Source organism: Blennius ocellaris, assembly GCF_963422515.1.
Source record: "Blennius ocellaris genome assembly, chromosome: 12".
Lineage (NCBI taxonomy): Eukaryota > Metazoa > Chordata > Actinopteri > Blenniiformes > Blenniidae > Blennius > Blennius ocellaris.
In genome coordinates this window covers 4,511,497-4,532,501 of record NC_137661.1, presented here as the reverse complement: position 1 = coordinate 4,532,501, position 21,005 = coordinate 4,511,497, and the positions used below count along the sequence as shown (strand labels likewise).

Here is a 21,005-nt window from a genome sequence, read left to right as displayed (position 1 = left end):
GACACTTTACATTGCATTATTCATTTATTCTATACTGGATGGTGGTAAGCTACGTCTGTATCCACAGCTGCCCTGTGGCTACCTGTGCGTTTTCCATTAATGTTGTGACTTTGCATTGAATTAATCCATTTGAATCACAGTATAACTTTGACAGTGACGCATATATAAATAAAAGCATAGTTGGTATGATAGCTGCCTGCTGCCTTCATGTTGTTACATGATGTTGCTTTGCTGCAGCTGATTTACAAACTACATTTAGAAATCACTTTATTGATTAAAGTCAACACCAATTCTCGTCAGCAACAACTGAATTTGAGATAATTCCAAGGACAAAATGAAGATTAAGCTACAAGTTTTGCAAGTTTTGACTCTAAGACTCTAAAAAGTTGAGATGAGTCTTGCAACTCAGTTTTGGCCATGTTCAGGTTGGATGACATATTTTCTGAGAGCTCTCAGCTGTTGGCATAATCCTGTCCAACCAGCAGCAAACAGTCCTGCCCAACTGCCTTCACGTTTTTCCACAACTTACTCGGCAAATTTGATCTTTTATAGTTTCTTTTGAACATTCAAACCCCAAACGGGATTTTAAATGGGGGATTACATTATGTAAAATTAAAGTAACCAAACAATCAACAGTTATATTAACATATTTCACCAGGTGTAGAGAGGCGACTTGAGAAACTGGTCTGTTTCTATCAAAACAGAAGCAAGTAACAGATGAAAACATCCTCACTATTAACAGATTCATTACATGAAGCTGTAAACCAGGACAAGAAGCTATCATCGTAACGCTATTAACACCACAGCGGCATGCCTCTTACAAGAAACTACATCCAGTTTTTATGAGCATGCAAAAGAGACTAAAGCGATTACCTTCTACTGGAGTAAAGACATTGGTTTCCAGTCAGTTGTACAACCGGAATTAATGGTAATGTAAAATATGGCTTTATGATTATTTCACAATGAGTGACATCAACATTTTAACTAACAATCCTTAACCAGCTGAGGAGTTGCTTCATGCTCCCCAGCAGAAGATGAAATGTGCAACCACCGTCAGACCTTAATTGATGTGCAAATCGGTTGCATTTCCTCTGCAGCTCAGTAAACTTGCACTCTATCGACCTGTTAAACTTAGTCCATGATACACTGAAAAATAAATACATAAAACGAACATTGACTGACCTAGGTTAACCGAGGTCAGTTAATGTTCATGTTTTACATTTTTTGATCCAATTGCTTTTGTTTTTCTTCTTTTCAATAAATTGTGTTTCAAAGCATGTTACATTCATGCTCTACATGTCAACATGTCAGATGAAGTCCTACTGCACTGGACGCCCACCTAACAGGTAAACGTGAGTGTCTAGGTCACAAAGGATTTGCAAATATACCAAAAACAAGACAAGGCATTACACCTGGTGTAAATTTGGCAGAAAGAGTAAGAAAATATATTTCTACCACAAAGATCTTAGCATAATTTATTCAAGTGCGTTAATTGCAACACTAAAGCTTACGTTCAGTCCGACAGATGAACTGATGTTAGAATTTTTACATATTTTTCAAATTTTAGAACAACCACTAAATCAAAAACAAAAGTGAGATATGAACATCAATCCAATCATCTTCTATATTGTTTTTTTTTTATCCAACTTGTAGAGTAAAGTATTTACATCAAACAGACAAAGCTTTAAGTCTTCAGCTGAGGTTCAAAAAGTCTGTTTCGGAATCTCAAACATCAACAAAATGCACACACTTTTAGGTCTTTGCAGCCCCCCCCCCCCCCCCCCACCTGTCAGTGTTTCAGTGATAGTTTAAGTGAAAAACAATTTTCAAACACCACATAACCAACATTTGAATCAAGATATTAATAAAATTAAGTAATAATTAGCTGACGCATGACACACAAACCAGACCATAGTTCATTTGAACTATTATGATCAATGTGTGTTAACTAATATTCGTTATAGCGACATAGTTCTAGTTAGGGTGAAGTGTTGTCAATAAGGTTTTCACATGCAGCATATTGCTGCACATGAACGCAATGGAACAGAACACAGTGTCATGAACTCACTCTGCCATGAGCCAAATGCTGCGAACGCTGCCATCTACCTCGTCATTCACCAGAGCCCGAACGTCTTTGATGGCCTGATTCAGAGTGCCAGGCTGAGGAGACAGAAATGCACGAGTGTCACTTTCTAATTTTCCATTGAGACAATCACAACGTAACCATGGAAAGCTGAAGGGGTAAACTTTGAGAGCGATGAGCAGCTGGGACTGGTAAAATGTCAACGCTGTCTGTGATTCAAACAGAATCAAAACAAAAACATGAAGAAATCTAAAAATGGAAATGTGAAAATGACTGAAATAAAGTAAAGCATGTAGAAATCTGAGATACTCAGGAAATACAAACCACAAAGTAAAGGTTCAATGTGTAATAGCCAGTAGTGTGCAGTCAGGGGCAGCGGAAATTTTTTTTTTTTTTTTATATTAAAAAGTGATTATGAAATCTGTGTCTGGAATCAATTACTGGCTTTAGTAACTTTATCCAGAAGACGACTGGTTCTATTTTGTGGAGATAAAATCTCCTATGTCCTCTAAACGCATCACAGCTCCTTTCATCTGCCAGGGCTAGCAGAGGAAACCATTGCTAACCTCTGATGGAAGCTGGACTCTGCTATTGGGTTAAAATGTTGAGTAACAGTATCATCAGCCAATCAGATTTTGATGTGTTATTGACAGACCGCCTTAGGACCATCTAGAAACCAGTTTCTAGCACTGATCTTGGTGTCGTCATTGAAATGAGCTTGACTGATTGGCCCATGGGCAGATGGTGATGACTCACTGCTATTATCTGCTAATCTGGAGTAATGGCGGCTAATTTAACAGCAAGATCGGATGATATGATGGCCGACCTGCTTCGGGGCCTTTTTCAAGGCGCCTGTTTGCAGAAGAAATGGAAATTATGAATCGAGGAAGACCGACACCAGAAATGGACGAGCTAACTGAAACCAACAAAGGCTTTGTGCAGCATTTTACAGCAGGATGGATTTAATCTACAAGTGATGGGTGAGTGCTAGTTTTATTTTTTACTTTCTCTGGATTAGATTGGCGCTGCTGTTGGCATTTAGTGCTGTTTTGTGATTGTAAAGTGGTGTTTCCCATACAATTGTGTACACAGACAGTGTTGTATTTTGTTACTGCTGGCTCTGACTTAAACCCCACTGCACACAAACAAGATCATAGTTGTTTTGCTGTGTTATTCTATCCTTGCACATTATAATTTTTTATTTTAATGCCAAGTTGAGGCAATTAAAAAGATTAGAAGGTCACACCAAGGACTTCTGGCAGTATTTATTAACAACTGAGACTGGTTCTGCGCTGCAATGGCAACATGGGATGTATGACTCTTTCCCTTTGTGATCCAATATTCAAAGTCTAATCCTCAGACTTCAGCAGATATAGTTCATATATTTAATATCAACTAAACCATTTAATAAGAATAACTTACTTAGAGTTCAAATGCTCTAAAGTGAGACTTCAGATGAGTCTGAAGGATTCCAGAGACCAGACCATTGAATGCTGGGCCTCCGATGTCAGCCGGACAGAAATGGACACAATTAGATGTGGTGCATCATGCTATATCAGCCCTGAGGTTCAACGACATTGTGGGGCATGTCCACCTGGAAATAGGAGGCTTTGGCCTTACAGCGAGTAAACTTGCTTGGTGTAATGCCTCGAGGTCAGAGAGGAAAAAATCATGGTTGAGAAGGTGCGCAATCAGGAGGAGGTTGAAAGAAGTGCAAGGGTGGTCTACCTTGCCGAGCAGGGACAATGGATGAGGTGTAAAAGGCCTGGAGAGGAGAAAGATCAGGTGGAGGGGGCTCTGGGAAATGGAGGCATGCATCATCAGCTTCATCATCAGAGCCGCCTATGATGTGACTTCACTGAAGACTGTCTACGTTTTAAAGGTCAACTCCCATGGGAGAATTCAGCTGAAGAGGCCTATGAGTGCAAGAAATTCACAACACAGACCTGGCAGCAGACGCTAAACAATAAGGATGGAACGCAAAAGTCTATGATGTTGAAGTGAGATGCAGAGGTTTTGTGGCTTCCTCTGCCATTAGACTGATGAAAGGATCCATGGTCAGGCTCTGCGACAGTCAATTAAATCAGCCTCTGAAATGGCTTAAAGAAGTAGCCGGTGGATATGGAGCAAGTGGAAGGACCCTCGCTGGGCTCAGAGACCATCATGACATGCTCAGGAACTCCCCTTCCCGTTCCCCCACTTGAGAAGCCAGGTCAAGGTATGGGGTCAGCTTAAGGCACGACTCAGGTAAGAGGACGCCCTCTGCCATGCAGTCCAATGAGTTGCGCCAAGGAATCTCCCAGGAAATTCTCATGATTTGGCATGAGAGTCAGCTCAGGCTTGGTCACACTGAATGGCCATCTTTGATGAGGGTGTCTCGCGTTAAAACAGTCGAAACATCCCCTGATCCAAAGGTACATTACTGATGTGTCCCACAATTCACAACCTTCCCATATCTGAGTCGCCGCTCCCACGCCACTCTCAAATGGTAAACCTCATGTGACAACCATCTTTTGGCCCACAGTACAATTTAACATCACGTCCCCCGCTTAATGATTCCATTCACATTTGAAGAGGTTCATTGTGTACCTAAAACATGGTCTAACAACTCCAACATATCCACTTGCTTAAGGACATATTTTGTCTCTTGACTCTTAGTGCTATTTACAATGATGTAAACTTTGCATTACATAAATAAATTCTACACTTGTATGTTGTTTCATTCATCCTTTTTATCAACTCTTTTGAGATTCTGGTATAGGGCTTCGACAGGTTTCTACAAGTTAAATGTGGATCATTACCGTCATGTATTGATTATCAAAGATGTTTGGTGATGTAACATATCTAGCTAAATAAACACTTTGCTATTCTGTATATTATGTGTTTCCCAAGTTAATAATATTCAGATTGCTGATTGGTAATGTCTAGTCCTGATCCTTTTTTTTTAATAAAGTGTAATATTGCTCAGCAATCAGCCTCCTCACTGAATGTAGACTAAATACTCTCTGGGTACTGCATTCAAACATGTTGTAAATCAATCTTTAGGATCAACTGGTCTATTTTATGATACGGTAAGATGAAAACACTGAGCATTTTCACACACAGAGACTCAATTCCACCTTTTTGACTGGGATTATAAACTCTGATGAACTTACTGATGAGATGCTGATAATAGTTGTTGCTGTAACTCACTTTCTTTTCCACAGAGAATCTTTTCTTTAGATAATTGTGTATTTTTTTTCTTAATTCCCACTTTGTTGATCATCGTAAAGCCATAAATTATATGGCTTTATGATCATCATAAAGCCATATAATTTATTCAGAAATTCTTAACATAGATAAATGAAGATACAGGAATATAGACCATCTTGCAGAAAAAAAGTAATATGCTTTAATACCATACAGTTACAACATTGACAATACCTCTGAAGAGTACTTTTCTTACCAATAATTTACATTAACAACACAATCATTTACCAGTTGTTTTTGGTAAGTGGCTTATTCTATAGATATTTCTGATTGATCATGTAAAACTAAACTTGTCAGTGAGGACTAGTTTAATCAATCACAGCTAAAGTCACAGAGGGGGACATTAAATCAGCCTGCTTGAAAATTCCTGCCAGAAAATGTATACCAAAAACAAATAGTAGGTGATTGTTATTGATAAAAAATAATAGGTGAGATAAGTACTTTTCAGAGGCATGTTATTGTTTACCTGTATAGTATTCAAGTAGATTTCCTTTTTCTGCAAGATGGTCTACAGTCCTGTATCTTCATTTGTGTTGAGAATTTCAGAATAAAAACTGTGATGTTAAGATTATCATTAGCGCAATGAACAATAAGTTGAGAAACGCGTACTATACCAATTAGAAAAAAGTGTTTATTTAGCTAGAAGTCACGTGTTACATTACTAACAGACTTAATCAGACTTAAAACCAGTTTCTTCCCAAGAGCTGTTGTTGCCCTGAACGCCTCAAACACCAACAAACCCTGAACTGCTGCTTTTATCCCCTCTTTGCTGTAAATACCCCCTGAGGACAGTACAGTTTTTTATTAGTTGTTATATCTGCACTATTCTATTTATTTTTGCAGTTTTTGCAGTCATTGTTGTTTTCACGCCAATACACTAATTATCGTGCACTTTTCCATTGTTTGCACCGTTTCCTATGAGAAATGCTTTTTTTTTTTTTTTTTTTTTATTTCGTTGTGCTTCAGAGGACAATGACAATAAAGGAATTTTGATTTTGTACAGTAATGTTACTTTCTTTAGAGCTTGGACATTTCCCAGACACCTTTAAACACAATATAGTGGAAAAAATAACGGCAGCAAAACTGTAGACCAACAATATCAAATTTAATACCTTTTTAAGACATTTATAGGGTATTAAATGCAGATTTGTAAACTCAAAACTTTTAAGACCCAGTGGGAACCTTGTATATGGAACCCCAGGTGAACTGACTCTGCAAGTATCCAGCTGCATTTTAATCTTGTTTTTAGTGTGCTCACGACAAAACGGACTAATGTTCTTGACATCACTCCAGGGTTGTGTTGGCTATTTGGTTTGGGTCACTGCTCTGCCAACGTTGCACCACCACCACCACAGTCACATGCCTTTATAGTCTGGACATTGTTTGCTGACCAGTGCAGCTACAGAGCTGCAGGTAGGTTATTCATAGAACTCCATAAGCTTTATCTAAGAGAGAAATTACTTCAATTTCTTCTTGGTTGTTTGCTCAGTTTGGCCATGAGGAGGCAAAGCTGATCAGGTTGTACAATTGCATCAATATGAGGTATGCGTCTTTTCATGAGGTGCACCAACTGAAGCGGATGCCCAATAGCAAGTAAGTGCAGTTATATTGCATTTTCCGCAGTAGTTACCACAGTTACTATATATTGTAGCACACCAAGTACAACAGTAATATCTGCTGTAACAGTGAGCAAAACAATAATATGTTATGTCAATATCTATTTATACTATGTCAAAATTGTATCCTGCGATTGTGGTAACGGTTAAAACACAATGTGGTATACCATGATATGTACTAGTGGTGCTCCGATCGATCGGCCGAAAATATGTGATCGGCATTTGCCGATTAATGCCTTTCATTGCAGATCACAAAAAACCCGCCCCCTTTCCTTCAGACTGCGCAGGCAGGCGGCTGCAAACATCAACAACAAACACGTCCACCGTGCGGAACTTTAAGACGGCGGCAGACGGCAATTAACGCAACTCACGCTTGGTAACACTTGTCCTCATGAGTGTGACAGTCAGAAGGCTCAGCAAATAACCAGGAAAATAATTGAATTCATGGGACTAGATGACCAGCCTCTCAGTGGTGGAAGACATCGTGTTCTGCCGGCTCGCTCTCACGTGGAGCCCCGCGACATGCTACCAAGACGTAAACATTACACTGACGTAGCCCTGCCAGAGCTCCACACAGTGTACTGATGTAGCCCTACCAGAGCTCCACACTGTGCTGTCACCCCCAACATCTCCTTTGAGAAGGTCTCTCATCCTCTGTAAGTTTCACCAGTGATATGTGGAGCAATGCCGAGTTTAACAGCTCATTGGATTGATGCAGATTTAGACATTTCTTTGGTAAATTAGAAGAAAGTAATTAAGTTGTTTTTTTCTTTGACATTATTTGATTTACTCTCCACCAGGCCCTCGAAGGTTCATGGGAGTTCGCCCAACCAGTCGACATGTGTTTTGTGGAATTGGAGAAGGCGTTCGAACGCGTCCCTCGGGACTTCCTGTGGGGGGTGCTCCGGGAGTATGGAGTCCGGGGCCCATACGTCTGCACGCCCAGAGCAGAGTTTGGTTCGCATTGCCACCAGTAAGTCGGACCTGTTCCCAGTGCACGTTGGCCTCCAGCAGGGTAGTCCTTTGTCAACGGTTCTGTTCATGGACAGAATCTCTTGGCATAGCCAAGAGCCGGAGGGGGTCCAGTTTGGGGATCACAGGATCTCGTCTCTGCTTTTTGCAGATGATGTGGTTCTGTTGGCTTCATTGAACCTGCTCCTTCAGCATGTACTGGCTCGGTTTGCAGCCGAGTGTGAAGCAACTGGGATGAGGATCAGCACCGCTAAATCCGAGGCCATGGTTCTCGACCGGAAAAAGGTGGCTTGCCCCCTTTAGGTAGGTGGAGTGCCCTTGTCCCAAGTGGAAGAGTTCAAGCATCTCGGGGTCTTGTTCACAAGTGGGGGGAAGATGAAGCGCGAGATCGACAGGCATATTGGTGCAGCATCTGCAGTTATGTGGACGTTGTATCGGTCCGTCACAGTGAAGAAGGAGCTGAGCCAAAAGGTGAAGCTCTCGATTTACCAGTCGATCTTCGTTCCTACCCTCACCTATAGTCATGAGCTATGGGTCATGACCGAAAGAACGAGATCCCGGGTACAAGTGGCTGAAATGAGCTTCCTCCGTAGGGTGTGCGCTCCCTTAGAGATAGGGTGAGGAGCTCAGCCACCAGGGAGGAGCTCGGAGTAGAGCCACTGCTCCTCCACATCGAGAGGAGCCAGCTGAGGTGGCTTGGGCATCTGTTTTGGATGGACGCCTCCCCAGGGAGGGGTTCCGGGAATGTCCTTCTGGTAGGAATCTCCAGGGCAGACCTCGGACACGCTGAAGGGACTATGCTGGCCTGGGAACGCCTTGGGGTTCCACCGGAAGAGCTGGAGGAAGTGTCTGGGGCGAGGGAAGCCTGGGCATCCCTGCTTAGACTGCTGCCTCTGCTACTTGGCCCCGGATAAGTGGCAGATAATGGATGGATGAGTGGATTATTTGATTTAGGCAGTGTTGAGATATATTGCTTTTATTTATGAGATTTATTTCACTATTTAGCCTGTTGAGAGCTTTAATATTTTCAATCTGTTAAAGATTGCCTTACTGATAGCAGGTAATCGTAAGTGTTTTTCACTTGTTCTTTACAAGGTTTTTGTATTTTTTCTCTTGAAAAAGTAAAACCATCCTTTTGTCCAAATTAAGATGAATGGCACTCATCATAACTAAATTGAAAAATTCGTTATTGGTGATCGGCAGCAGAAAACCTGATGGGGGCATCCCTAGTATGTACCATAATTCAATTGTATACCCAAAAGCATGGTAAATGTTTGTAAAGCTTTGTCACCTGGTGTAAGCAGAACCATCTGCAGCTCAATGTGACAAAGACCCAGGTACTGGTGGTGGACCTAAGTGGTGTTGTGTGTTGTTCCAACAAGCCAATCGAAAATCAAACCCTATATAGTGTTTAGCCAATCCCAATCAAGGTTTGACCCTCCCAGATTTTTGGCCAGCTCTGCTCTCGCACATGGCAGAGGAAGTACTTCCTCCTCTTCCCAAAATTTGCATGTGTGGGCGGATCCAGTCCAGCTCACACAGACATAGCAGATTCTGAATGCAGGACATATGAGCCCATATTCAAATCTATGGAAATCAAGGAGAGGCTGGATTTAGGGAATTTTATTTAAAATGGTTTTGGACCAACAAGGCCGATATTCAATATTACTTATTTAACTTTATTCTGCGTGTGATATTTTAACTTTTTATTATGTCATTCTGCGTGGAACAATATAAAAAGAATACCCCTCTGGGATAGATAAAATTGTTTTTATTCTATTCTATTCTTGGGTAAACACTTAAAACAGTGAACATAGTCCAGTTCTTACCCGCAACACAAAGAATTTCCTCGTTCTAAAGTGTCCCACGTTCACCTCCACGGGGACCTCCAGGCTCAGGCAGCGGGCCGCTCCGCCCTCCGACGGCCGCTCCTCCGCGTCCTCTGGACGGCTTGCAGCTGGTTGAGGGTCCGGGGGCTCCGGCGGTTCTCCGGTGGAGGAGCTCTCCTGTTGCTGCTTCACTTCACGGGGCGCCGCTTTTTCCTCCGCGTCTGCCATCATGCGGTTTCACAAGTCCTCTGGAGGAGAACACGACATTTAGAAAGAGGAGAGTAACGAAGCTTCTTCACTCAGCAACAGGTGAGTAAATCCCTGCTCACCCACCTCTTCTGCGCCCCGCACGGACCGAGATTCCTCTCAGAGAACACGGGGGATTTTTCTTTACCACTCTTTATCGAGGCTGCCGCAAAAATACACGAAGAGGGAGCAACGACAGGTGCACTTCCTTGTTCCGTGTGCGGGATTTGTTCGGGAGGGCGGAGGCTGGCGCGTGTCGGAGCATCCAGTCTGACATCACGTCCACATCTGCAGGACACCTGTAATCTGCCTTCATCCCAGTTACACCTGTAGAAAATCTGTCTCCCTCTGAGAGTTACACCTGGGGAAAAACTGGTTCCATCCTAGAGTTACACCTGTAGAAAATCTGTCTCCATCTGAGAGTTACACCTGGGGAAAAACTGGTTCCATCCTAGAGTTACACCTGTAGAAACCCCGTGTCCATCTTGGAGTTACATCTGTAGAAAACCTGCTTCCATCCAGGACCAACCAAGGCCAATTTGTACATCATCCACATGCTTTTGCACGGTTTCGACTAATAGTTTAGTCCTTTGATTTTTTTTTTTTTTTCCGGACCTCTCTTAATAAAGCTTGCAGATACGATTTACCTTTGATGTAATAATGACCAATAAAGTACACATTTACTAATGGTATAACAGGATGTTGGAGCAATTATCCCAATAACAATGTAATAGGTTATTTACATGGTGGAGTAGGATATATATATATATTAAAGCGTAATAAGTGGTGCTCATATCAGAAAAAAAAACATAAATAACATTGTGTTTCTTGGAAATAAAAGCTTTTTTTGCAAAAATAATTTGTGGATGGCAAAGTTGCCATATTCATTCATTAAGGAAACATACTCAACACCATCTCTCAATGCTTTATTATTTTATTACAATATTGGATAGTTGTTACATTTGCTTTAGTTTTTGCACTAAAAACTGGCAACAATATTACATAACTGTCGCTTTTTACATTATTGGACATTATTATATTATTGGATGCTACAATGTCAGGAGACAAATAGCAGCGTTATTGGAACTACATGGCTGATAGTCAGGATTGTGAGAAAAGGCAGATACTTGCCAAATGAACTATATTGGGACTGTAAACTCAGTAAGCATGATATGACATCTATTTTGGACATGAAGCAAGGGTGACAACATTTTAATTTCTCCAAAACAGAGAAAAATATTGTCTTTTTTCTTTTTTAATCATATTATTAAAGGTGTACAGGAGGATTTTCCCGAATTTTAGGAAAGAACCGCCCTCTCCACCTTTTGCAAAAATGCACATGCGCAACGCTCTCCCTGCTCCCGAGACGGAACGCCTACTAAAACGTGTGCGAGAGACGTGCACGAGCCCAGTTCCCCTCGTGCACGCTCTGTTTACAAGTCGGCGTCGCTCATATCACTCACACAAGCTCACTTTACAAGAAGATTTGGACTTTTTCCACTATGTCAGACTCGCCACCGGTAAGTGAAAGTCTGCGGTAAAGAATAGGAAATGTTAGCAGACCTGTGGTCACCGTAATAACTACTGACGATGCAAATTACAAAACAAACTAATCAACTCTGGAAAGTTACAATATAGACGTAGATCACTTTTACTGGAAGTGATTTGAAATGGATTTCTCCAAATAGAAGCCAAACTTTACCTGTCCAGTAGAAACTTAGCGACTGAAGCATCAGTGGGAAGCCCAACCTGGGCTTTCTGCGCCATCGTGTGAAACAATCTCCCAAAAACACTCCGGTCTTGTTTCTCTCTTCCGAAGCCTTTCTCTTCTTCTCATACACTTCGAAGACACTTTTTCTCTTGCGACCCTCTGCCATTTTCAAAGTACCCGGTGAGAACTGCGAGCTAGCTGAAGGCGTAGCTCACCATAGACACCTGAACGTGCGCATGCGCAGAAAGTGAAAACTAATAGATCCACGCTACCCGGGGACGAGCACGTACGACGGCCTTACGCAATATATCACCAGAATGATTGACAATTGGGAGGACCAATAGTCTTGACGATCCACCCGGAAAAAGAACATCCTCCTGTACACCTTTAAGTGATAGTTTGAATAATCGGTGGGGGCAGATTAGAAACAACAAAAGTGATAGTTTTAAAGAAATTGAACAGTCAATGTTGTTGTTTGTCCTGTTGTTATATCAAACTGGTGTTGTGTACAGTGGAACAGTAGTTAACTGTCATTCTGCCCCTTGCAGTGGTCACAGAAACACCCCAATCTGTAAAGTGGGACATCAGAGTGTATCCAGGTTGGGTCTTCATTTATCGTGTAGTTTTGTAGTTTATCCTACATTTGTCTTTCCATTGACGAGAACAAATGTGAAATTAGTGAGACTGGAATATGTTGAATCCATTATTGTTATAGAAGAATCAACTCTTTGCTAGTTGCAGTTAAACTAACTCTGTTATGCAGTAATGTTTTATATTCCATGGTGCAGTGGTCACCTCAGCAGTTATACCTGAGTTTGATTAGAGAGAGTTTAACTAAAGTCTTACTTTTGGGAGCTTATCCTCACCAAGGAATGCCAATGCCAAAACAAAAATGATGTAGCGGTACTTCTTTGTTGAATTTGAACTCAGTTTGTTATGGCAACATCTACAGTATATGTGAGGGAAAAGTATTTCTGTCTTTCCTTGTGTGTCAATAAAAGAACCCCCCACCCGTATTCACTTTGATGTATTATCAAAGATTCTGAATGGACAATATCTGTCAGTGGTTGAATCCGATTAAATCCCTCAAAACTGGAGCGTTTCATTTAAAGTACATAACGTCAGAGGAATGCAGCGTGCCAAGGACAGGTCCAACTGGAGAAACCGCTAATGTTCTGGTTGCCTTTCACCTCAGAGTTTCCTGTCAACTGCTGGGCACGCATAAAAAGCTTCACAAAACCTTCTTTTGTATGAATCAGTTTGGGGTCATTTAATTAAACTTATCTTTAAAGGGGGGGAAAAAGCACACAAAAAAAAACCAAACAAACAAACATAAGTCCCTTGTGAATAATAGGTTTTTACTATTGTTGGCTGTTACTGGCATGACAATAAGTTGTAGAACAGGTTCACAAAAATCCTTTACCTTTTGACTGTTTGGACGAAGTTATGGAAAAGCTGTCATCATGTAAAAAAAAACAAAAAACAAAACAGCACTCAAAAAAACAAACCAAAAAAAAAGATCCAGCTAAAGTGATTGTTTACCATACATAAATGTCCCTTGACCTGTGACAAAACATGAAGAACCTGCACTATTGCTACTGTAGGCCCAGCAGAAGAAAGATATCTACATTTAGAAAAAGTTGTGGTAGATCAACGGATTATTCACACAATTTGTGACCATTTATACTGTAAGGCAATCAGTCGTTCTCAAAATGTGGGAGGATGAGCCCCACTGCAACTAGTGATTTATGATTGAATACCACACATCCTAATATTTCTCACATTTATAATATAGTATAATGGACAAAGCTTTTTGAGCTTAATCTGCAATAAAAACAAAAAAATACATAACCTTTCTGTTATTAGCTCCATGCTGTTCATTTTAAATTTAGTTGCTCTTCATGTACAGACTGCAACTTTTGTAACTCGATTGATTTGCACACAAGCCTATTTTACTTAAATTCAATCATAAAATATTCAATATAATGACATAAATCATAGATTTACACCTACTTTATTTCATGATGAATTCTTTTCAGAAACGTGGGAATCAGTCTGTTTGCTGGCTTTCATTTGCAGTGTCCAAACATTTAACAGTGATGGAAGAATTGATTATTTAAAATTAACTGAGGGCCAACAACCTCTGAATATATATATAAAAAAAAACCTTAACTTCAGCTTTGAATTGTCTGTATTAACATGGTGCAATCTACAACTAAATGTAAGATCTGCTATTCTATTCTATTCTATTTTAGAATAGAATAGAATAGATGATTTTCTTGAAAAATTTAATCTTCTGAGTGACCTTCAGTATGACTTTTGACCAAACAGATCCACCCTGATGGCAGCCATGGCTCTTGCTGAGGATATTGCAACAGCAATTGACAATAGAGAATATACGGTGAGTGTCTTCATTGACTTAAGCAAGGCTTTTGACTAGGGATGCTCGATATAGGCTTTTCTACCGATATCCGATGTTCCGATATTGTCCAACTCTTTATTTCCGATACCGATATCACCGATACCGATATCACCGATACCGATATATGCTGGCTTTTTACATCAAAACTGTTAGGTAACAACAACATAAAATATCTCCTACTGTGGAATTAACACATTATGCCTAATTTTATTGTGATGCCCCACTGGATGCATATGTGAATCAAACATGGCTTTCCAAATGTACACACTGAGAAAAATAAGAGAACAACAACTTAAATTATGGAAAAAAGTGCCATATTTATTTAGTGTTAGAGAGAAACCTCAACAACAAACTCAACAACACCACAGACAATATAAAAAAAAGGAAGAGGCATATCTTCAGTCCATTAGTTGTAAACAGTCAATGAATGAATAACTGGACATAACTTGTCAAATAATAGACTCAAACTGGGCTCAATCTCTTTTAAGAGTAACAAAATAGTGCAAATATAAACAAGAAAGGCACAGAAATGCTCATAAAATTAAAACAGCCCTCCTTTAAAGTGCAACAAAAACAAAGACTGAAGTTGACTCGTCCATATAACTGGTCTATTTCTTTTCCCATGTCCTCATGTGTAAGAGGGAGATTGTTCTGTATGAATACAAGCATCTCAGCATCTCAGCAATGTCTGTGATTTCTCTTCTCATCAGTGATGTGGGCAACAGTGCTGAACACTGGTTCACTGTCAACACTGGTGCAGGGTGCAGTCAGGTACTGGTACCAGTGCTGAACAGTGGTTCACTGTCAACACTGGTGCAGGGTGCAGTCAGGTACTGGTACCAGTGCTGAACACTGGTTCACTGTCAACACTGGATCAGGGTGCAGTCAGGTACTGGTACCAGTGCTGAACAGTGGTTCACTGTCAACACTGGTGCAGGGTGCAGTCAGGTACTGGTACCAGTGCTGAACAGTGGTTCACTGTCAACACTGGTGCAGGGTGCAGTCAGGTACTGGTACCAGTGCTGAACACTGGTTCACTGTCAACACTGGTGCAGGGTGCAGTCAGGTACTGGTACCAGTGCTGAACACTGGTTCACTGTCAACACTGGTGCAGGGTGCAGTCAGGTACTGGTACCAGTGCTGAACAGTGGTTCACTGTCAACACTGGTGCAGGGTGCAGTCAGGTACTGGTACCAGTGCTGAACAGTGGTTCACTGTCAACACTGGTGCAGGGTTCAGTCAGGTACTGGTACCAGTGCTGAACACTGGTTCACTGTCAACACTGGTGCAGGGTGCAGTCAGGTACTGGTACCAGTGCTGAACACTGGTTCAATGTCAACACTGGTGCAGGGTGCAGTCAGGTACTGGTACCAGTGCTGAACACTGGTTCACCGTCAACACTGGTGCAGGGTGCAGTCAGGTACTGGTACCAGTGCTGAACAGTGGTTCACTGTCAACACTGGTGCAGGGTGCAGTCAGGTACTGGTACCAGTGCTGAACACTGGTTCACCGTCAACACTGGTGCAGGGTGCAGTCAGGTACTGGTACCAGTGCTGAACAGTGGTTCACTGTCAACACTGGTGCAGGGTGCAGTCAGGTACTGGCCCAGCAGGGAAGAGGGCCTGGTTGAGCCTCCAGTCCTCCACGGACATTTCATTCACCGGGCTTCTCCTTCTTAGCCATGAGTCCAGCGTGTTGTATTTGTTGTTGTTAAACGTCATCAAGCGCGCGCCCGTAAACGTCCCATGCTGCGTTCAAGCAGACTCGGAAATTCCAATATCGGTTGTAAAAATCCGATACCGATATTTCCAAATATTACATTTTTAAGTCAATATCGTCCGAGCATCAATATCGAGCATCCCTAATGTTGAGCTTGCCTTTTTTACATCAGTAGTATAATGATGAGGTTCATTGTAAACTCTTGTTTGCTCACTGGTCCAGACTAATCAAAACCAAACTGATTTTCAAAGGATGAAACCTTAAAAGTTGTGCTATTGCTGGCGAGTTGACTGTGACCCAAATTAACCATGAAGATCTCCACAGCCTTTTGTAGCTCAATATTTAGACTGCTTATAAAAGATTTAGCTTGCTTTGAAATTTCTCTCTCAAGCATATGTTCCTGTCTTGACATTTTCCTAAAATACCAGTGAATGGCATTCATGATTTAGCCGGACAATAACACAATCAAGCAATTGTGGGATGAACCAGAGAACCTTATTCACTGAAAGTGAATAAGACTTCTTCCTCCCACAAATCCTTGAATAGCATCGTCATTTAAGCATCAGTCTACGTGCGCACTAACGTTTTCTGACATAGCATACTGTTAAGGCCACTCTTTCCCAATCACATCTCCGTCAGGGAGCTTTTCCAGCATCTTGTCAAGAGTTTAAAACCAACCCGGTCGTAATCTGCAGCAGTCAAAGAAATGGAGACAGATGTCTAAAGGCGTCCTTTCTGCACGGTTGCTTAGCTACTCCCACGGCATGCAGGCTGAGATTACCACGCTCTTTAGTGTTGTATGAATGGCCAGTAGCTTTCAGTCCACATCTCATTTGTGGTTTTTTTGGTGTGCAGTCAAGTAATTACTTTGAATCAATCCGGAGCTCCTTGGCGTCAGTGATGGGTTAATCGAGAATTTGTCTTAAAATTCTGCCAGGATAAGAGCACTGGTGTAAGAATCCCTTCAAAATCCCCATTAAATCTTTAAATCTCATTGTTGTTCTTCCCGTATTCTGATTCTGCGATAAGTGAATAATTGAATGACAGACCTGGTGGTAGTTTCAAGGAGATGCATCGTGGGATTTCTGCTCCAACATGCTTTATGTCAAGCAAATGAACTTGGAAACCCTTTGCCCCATGACGCATCATATTATTTGGAGGAGCGAGAATAAGACTAATCCATATTGTTGTATCTAGGCCAAGTAATCAACACTGCATATCTGCAAATGTTGGCTGTTGCCAAGCTGAAGGCATTTCAGCTGGCACCCATCATCATCTCCTTAAGTTTCTGATTCAACACTCTTATGCAGCTTGTTTTGAGCCTCTCCAAAGACATACATGTTTATCAGTGCTGGAATTGACCATGAATTAATAATGGGTTAAATAATACATGTCATATTTCCGGTGGATGTTTTTAAAATGAAACAGGCTACATGTAGTGCATAATGAAGACACGGTGAGTACTGCGGCACATTTTCCTTTGTAGCTAAGTGCAGTTAATGTTCACCTGTAAGTTAATATTATGCTGTATATTCTGAGGTCGGTCTCAAACAGTCTTGTGTGGTATTGTGCGATGCAAAAGAAAATGTGCTGTGCATTCAACGTACGAAACATTGGTGCATCAGAAGAGCAAACCATGGCGCAAAACCCACAACACAAATGTATGAGCTGCAAAATGAATACAAAAGCCAACGATGTTCATGCAATAACCACAACACAAATACAAAAGTCATATTTGTGTTTTGGTTCCTGCAATGCAGTAACCTGCAAAAGTCCACACTAAACCATAACATAAAGCAGAGATGTCCCACATGCGACCTGTGGGAACTAACCAGATGACTAAAACCAGCATTTAAAGTGTAGAAATTACAATAAAGACATCAATGGTCATTTTTGAATAACAACACTTTAAATTCAATGGTGCATTGCCCCAAGACAGTGGTCAGTGCTATCGCCTCACAGAGAAGGTGTGAGTTCAAGTACTGCCCAGGGCCTTCCTGTGTGGAGATTCCATGTTCTCTCTGTGTGCGCGACTCTCCTCCAGGTACTCTGGGTTTCTCCCACAGTCCAAAGACATGCATGTCAGGTTAGTTGGTGACCCTGAACAGGATAAGTAGTACAGAACATGGATGGATGGACCTGAGTTTTAATCAGTTATAAGTGCACCAACAGCTCGTTCTGCTATACAAATTGTGATTAACTGTTGTGATCCTTAAAGAAGAGTGCAGCCAGATAGAAACTTCTTTCGTCAAAGATTTCTTAAAAAGAGCAGTTAATGTGAATCTATAATATCCCAAAATGTACTTGAACAAAGTGAAAAATAAGGAGTTGTCAGTATTTTCGGCTTATTATCTTTCTCTTGTTCATGTAAGACCTGCTACAAGCTATACATCCTCATTTACTCCCAACTAGTCACTAGTCTATCAGAGAAAAACAACAACAAGCACACTCATGTTCATCTCTACAGAACATTTAGAGCCAGAGAACATGGAAACTTCACTGATAAAGGTTTGGTTAACGAATATCTTCATCATCAGTGATGTTTATATTAGCTTAAGTCATACATTTGCCCTTTATTTGAGGATGCTCCTGTATAAGGTCATTTTAAGCCTGAAAAAGATGTGTACAACAGTGCTTTAAGTGGAAAAGAACAAGTGCTGGTACTCCCCTTGGTTCGGTCAGTTTCTCATACTAATATGGGACAAAAACATAATATTCAGTGGCATGTACAGACTTTTTATACGGCAGGTGGTCAGTGTAAAATAAAGCCCCCAAAAAATAAGAGGGAGAAAGAGAGAGAAGACAGAATGTTACTACACACCATCCTGAATAAGTTTATATTGTGCTTTTATTGTCCCTGTGGGGATTTTTATTTAATCAGCCTGTACAGCATTACATGTATGTACATACATGTGTCCACGTTGTAAACAGGGCATGAATTTCACTGTGCGATTGCGGGTTTTTTTCTTACGTTTTGTTACGTGTTGCACCTAAACGTCATCCATGTATTGTTGGCATGAACAGTGGCGTTTCTAGATGTAAATACTTGGTGGGGCAAGATTTTATTTCAGGTTTAGTGACAGCACTGAATTCCAAAGTAAAGGGGGTGCACCACCTTTTAGCCACAACATTATAACAACCATATAAGCACTTATGCAGTAACAATATTGAGCCTTGGAGATAGCTGATCAAAATACAAATAAAAAAATCAATTGAAAAAAAAAAAGGCTTTGAGAAGATTCAAACCAGGTCATGCAGTTTCAAAGGTAAAGGTTCTACCACTAGACTACCACCAGGAAAAGTGCTGACTAGTGCAAATCTTACAAGATCTTCATCATTGCTTCAGTCAATTCAACCTTCAGTTAAAAAACATACTCTCAAATAAAATAAGTTTGAAACTCGTACCTGTAAATAATCAACCTAATTAATATTGATTCTAAACTGTTTGTTAGCTTTAGCTGCTAACAAGCTGGTGTTTGTGACGATTCGCTCCGGTTCTGTGAAGCAGTGTCTAAATCAGCGCCAGCCAATCAGCTCTGAGCTTCTAATGACGTTGATAGTGAGGCTTCGGGCTTCAAGCCCCGCGAGGCATCAAAATCACGTGATCTGAATGAATGGAGCCACAGCCTGAGCATGAACACTTACACTTTACTGCACGCAATACACACTGCATGGTGAGAGAGGGGATCGCGGGAGCTAGCCCCACTCATTCAACCATCGGTGTGGATCAGGAGGAAACAAAGCCTGAAGCAGCAAGAGGACACTAATAACCAGGAAGTACACCCCTCACACTAATTATTTACTATCTAAGAGTAAGTTTTATTCACGGACAAGAAACTATCATAGATAATCTTAAAGAATTAACAGGATAGTTTAAGTCCCGGCATGCTGGAAGGTAAAAATTACCGTCGCGTACCAACCCCCACTTAACGCACTGGTGTACAAGCCAGTTCCTTTATAATATTAGCTCCTGAAAAGGATGTTGCCATCGTACATTCCTGGAAACTTGGATATTTCAAGATACAAGTAATTCCTATATAGTGATTGATAGTGCACATCATCCTTATCTGGGAAAAAGTCACTTACATTGTGTGAAGAGAAGCTAGTTTTATTTTGAACACCAAGTGAAACAATGTCAACACTGAACTGAAGTTCTCCCTCAGCACAATGGAGCATTTGAGCTACTTTCAGGTAGTTGTTTTGATTTCCGTCTGAGGTGTCTCTGTAAGTCCAGGATTTCTTTTTTTTTGTGATTGTTGAGGCCAAAATCCCTGATTTCATGTGGGCTTTTCCAGGAAGTTCAGATAAAAATTGCTGCTTTTATGTTTGAAATTAAATTCAAATCAACTTTATTTATATAGCACCAAACACAACAGTCATTTCAAGGCAATTTTACACAGAAAACCCAACAATTCCATATCAGAAACATGAGCAACTGTAAAAAGGAAAAACTCCTCTTTAATGGGAAGAAACCTGCAGAACAATGCTCAGAGGAGACGGAATTGAGTGAAAGTTTTGATGAATAGTCTTGTTTTGTAAAATGAGTAATTAACAGTCTGAATTAATGAAATACTTTGACTAAAGAACAAAAACACATATGTAATTAAATAGGGTTCATTCTGCATTGCTCAACATAGAATAAATACAAAGTTCAACAGGACACGATAGAAATTAAATAAGGAATTTTAAATAATACGCACAAGACTTAATGTGACAAATATAAGCACACATGATAAAATCGTGGGGATCTGTTGAATTTGTGTTGTGTGATAGTTATGATCGCAACATCGCAAAATGCTGGAGGGTGTACGTAACATCCAGCAAAAGCTTAAAGCATACAGTGCGCCACTTTTAACAGTCTGAAAGATCAAAGTTACAGTTTAGCATCAAAGAGCAGACAATCTTAGCAGCAAGCTGATGTATGAAAAAATACAAAATCATTTATTTTTGGAGAGACAGAGACCCAGATAAAACAAAAATATCTACAGTGACTGTTGGACTGCAAAGCAATGACTGAAAATCAATACCAGTGTTTGTTTGCAATGTGTCCACCATACTGCAGTTCTGAGGGTTTTTGTTGGCCAGCTGTAAGTTTTTGATTTATTACAAAAACCAAGTAATTCAAAATTACCTCAAAGAACTTTACAGATTTATTCTC

General features: G+C 40.8%; 1 protein-coding gene across 1 annotated transcript in view; it reads right to left on the bottom strand.

Moving 5' to 3' along the window:
- The window catches only part of tprg1 (tumor protein p63 regulated 1), a 47,609-nt gene extending 37,405 nt beyond the window's left edge, over positions 1 to 10,204 (bottom strand). The window contains exons 1-3 of the mRNA XM_080506630.1: positions 10,083 to 10,204; positions 9,750 to 9,997; positions 2,069 to 2,160 (exon numbers count right to left, since the gene is read on the bottom strand). Of these exons, the coding sequence (XP_080362756.1) occupies positions 2,069 to 2,160; positions 9,750 to 9,980 (323 nt within the window). The 5' untranslated portion in view covers positions 9,981 to 9,997; positions 10,083 to 10,204. The remainder of the gene's footprint in view (positions 1 to 2,068; positions 2,161 to 9,749; positions 9,998 to 10,082) is intronic.
- Positions 10,205 to 21,005: the final 10,801 nt, after the last annotated feature.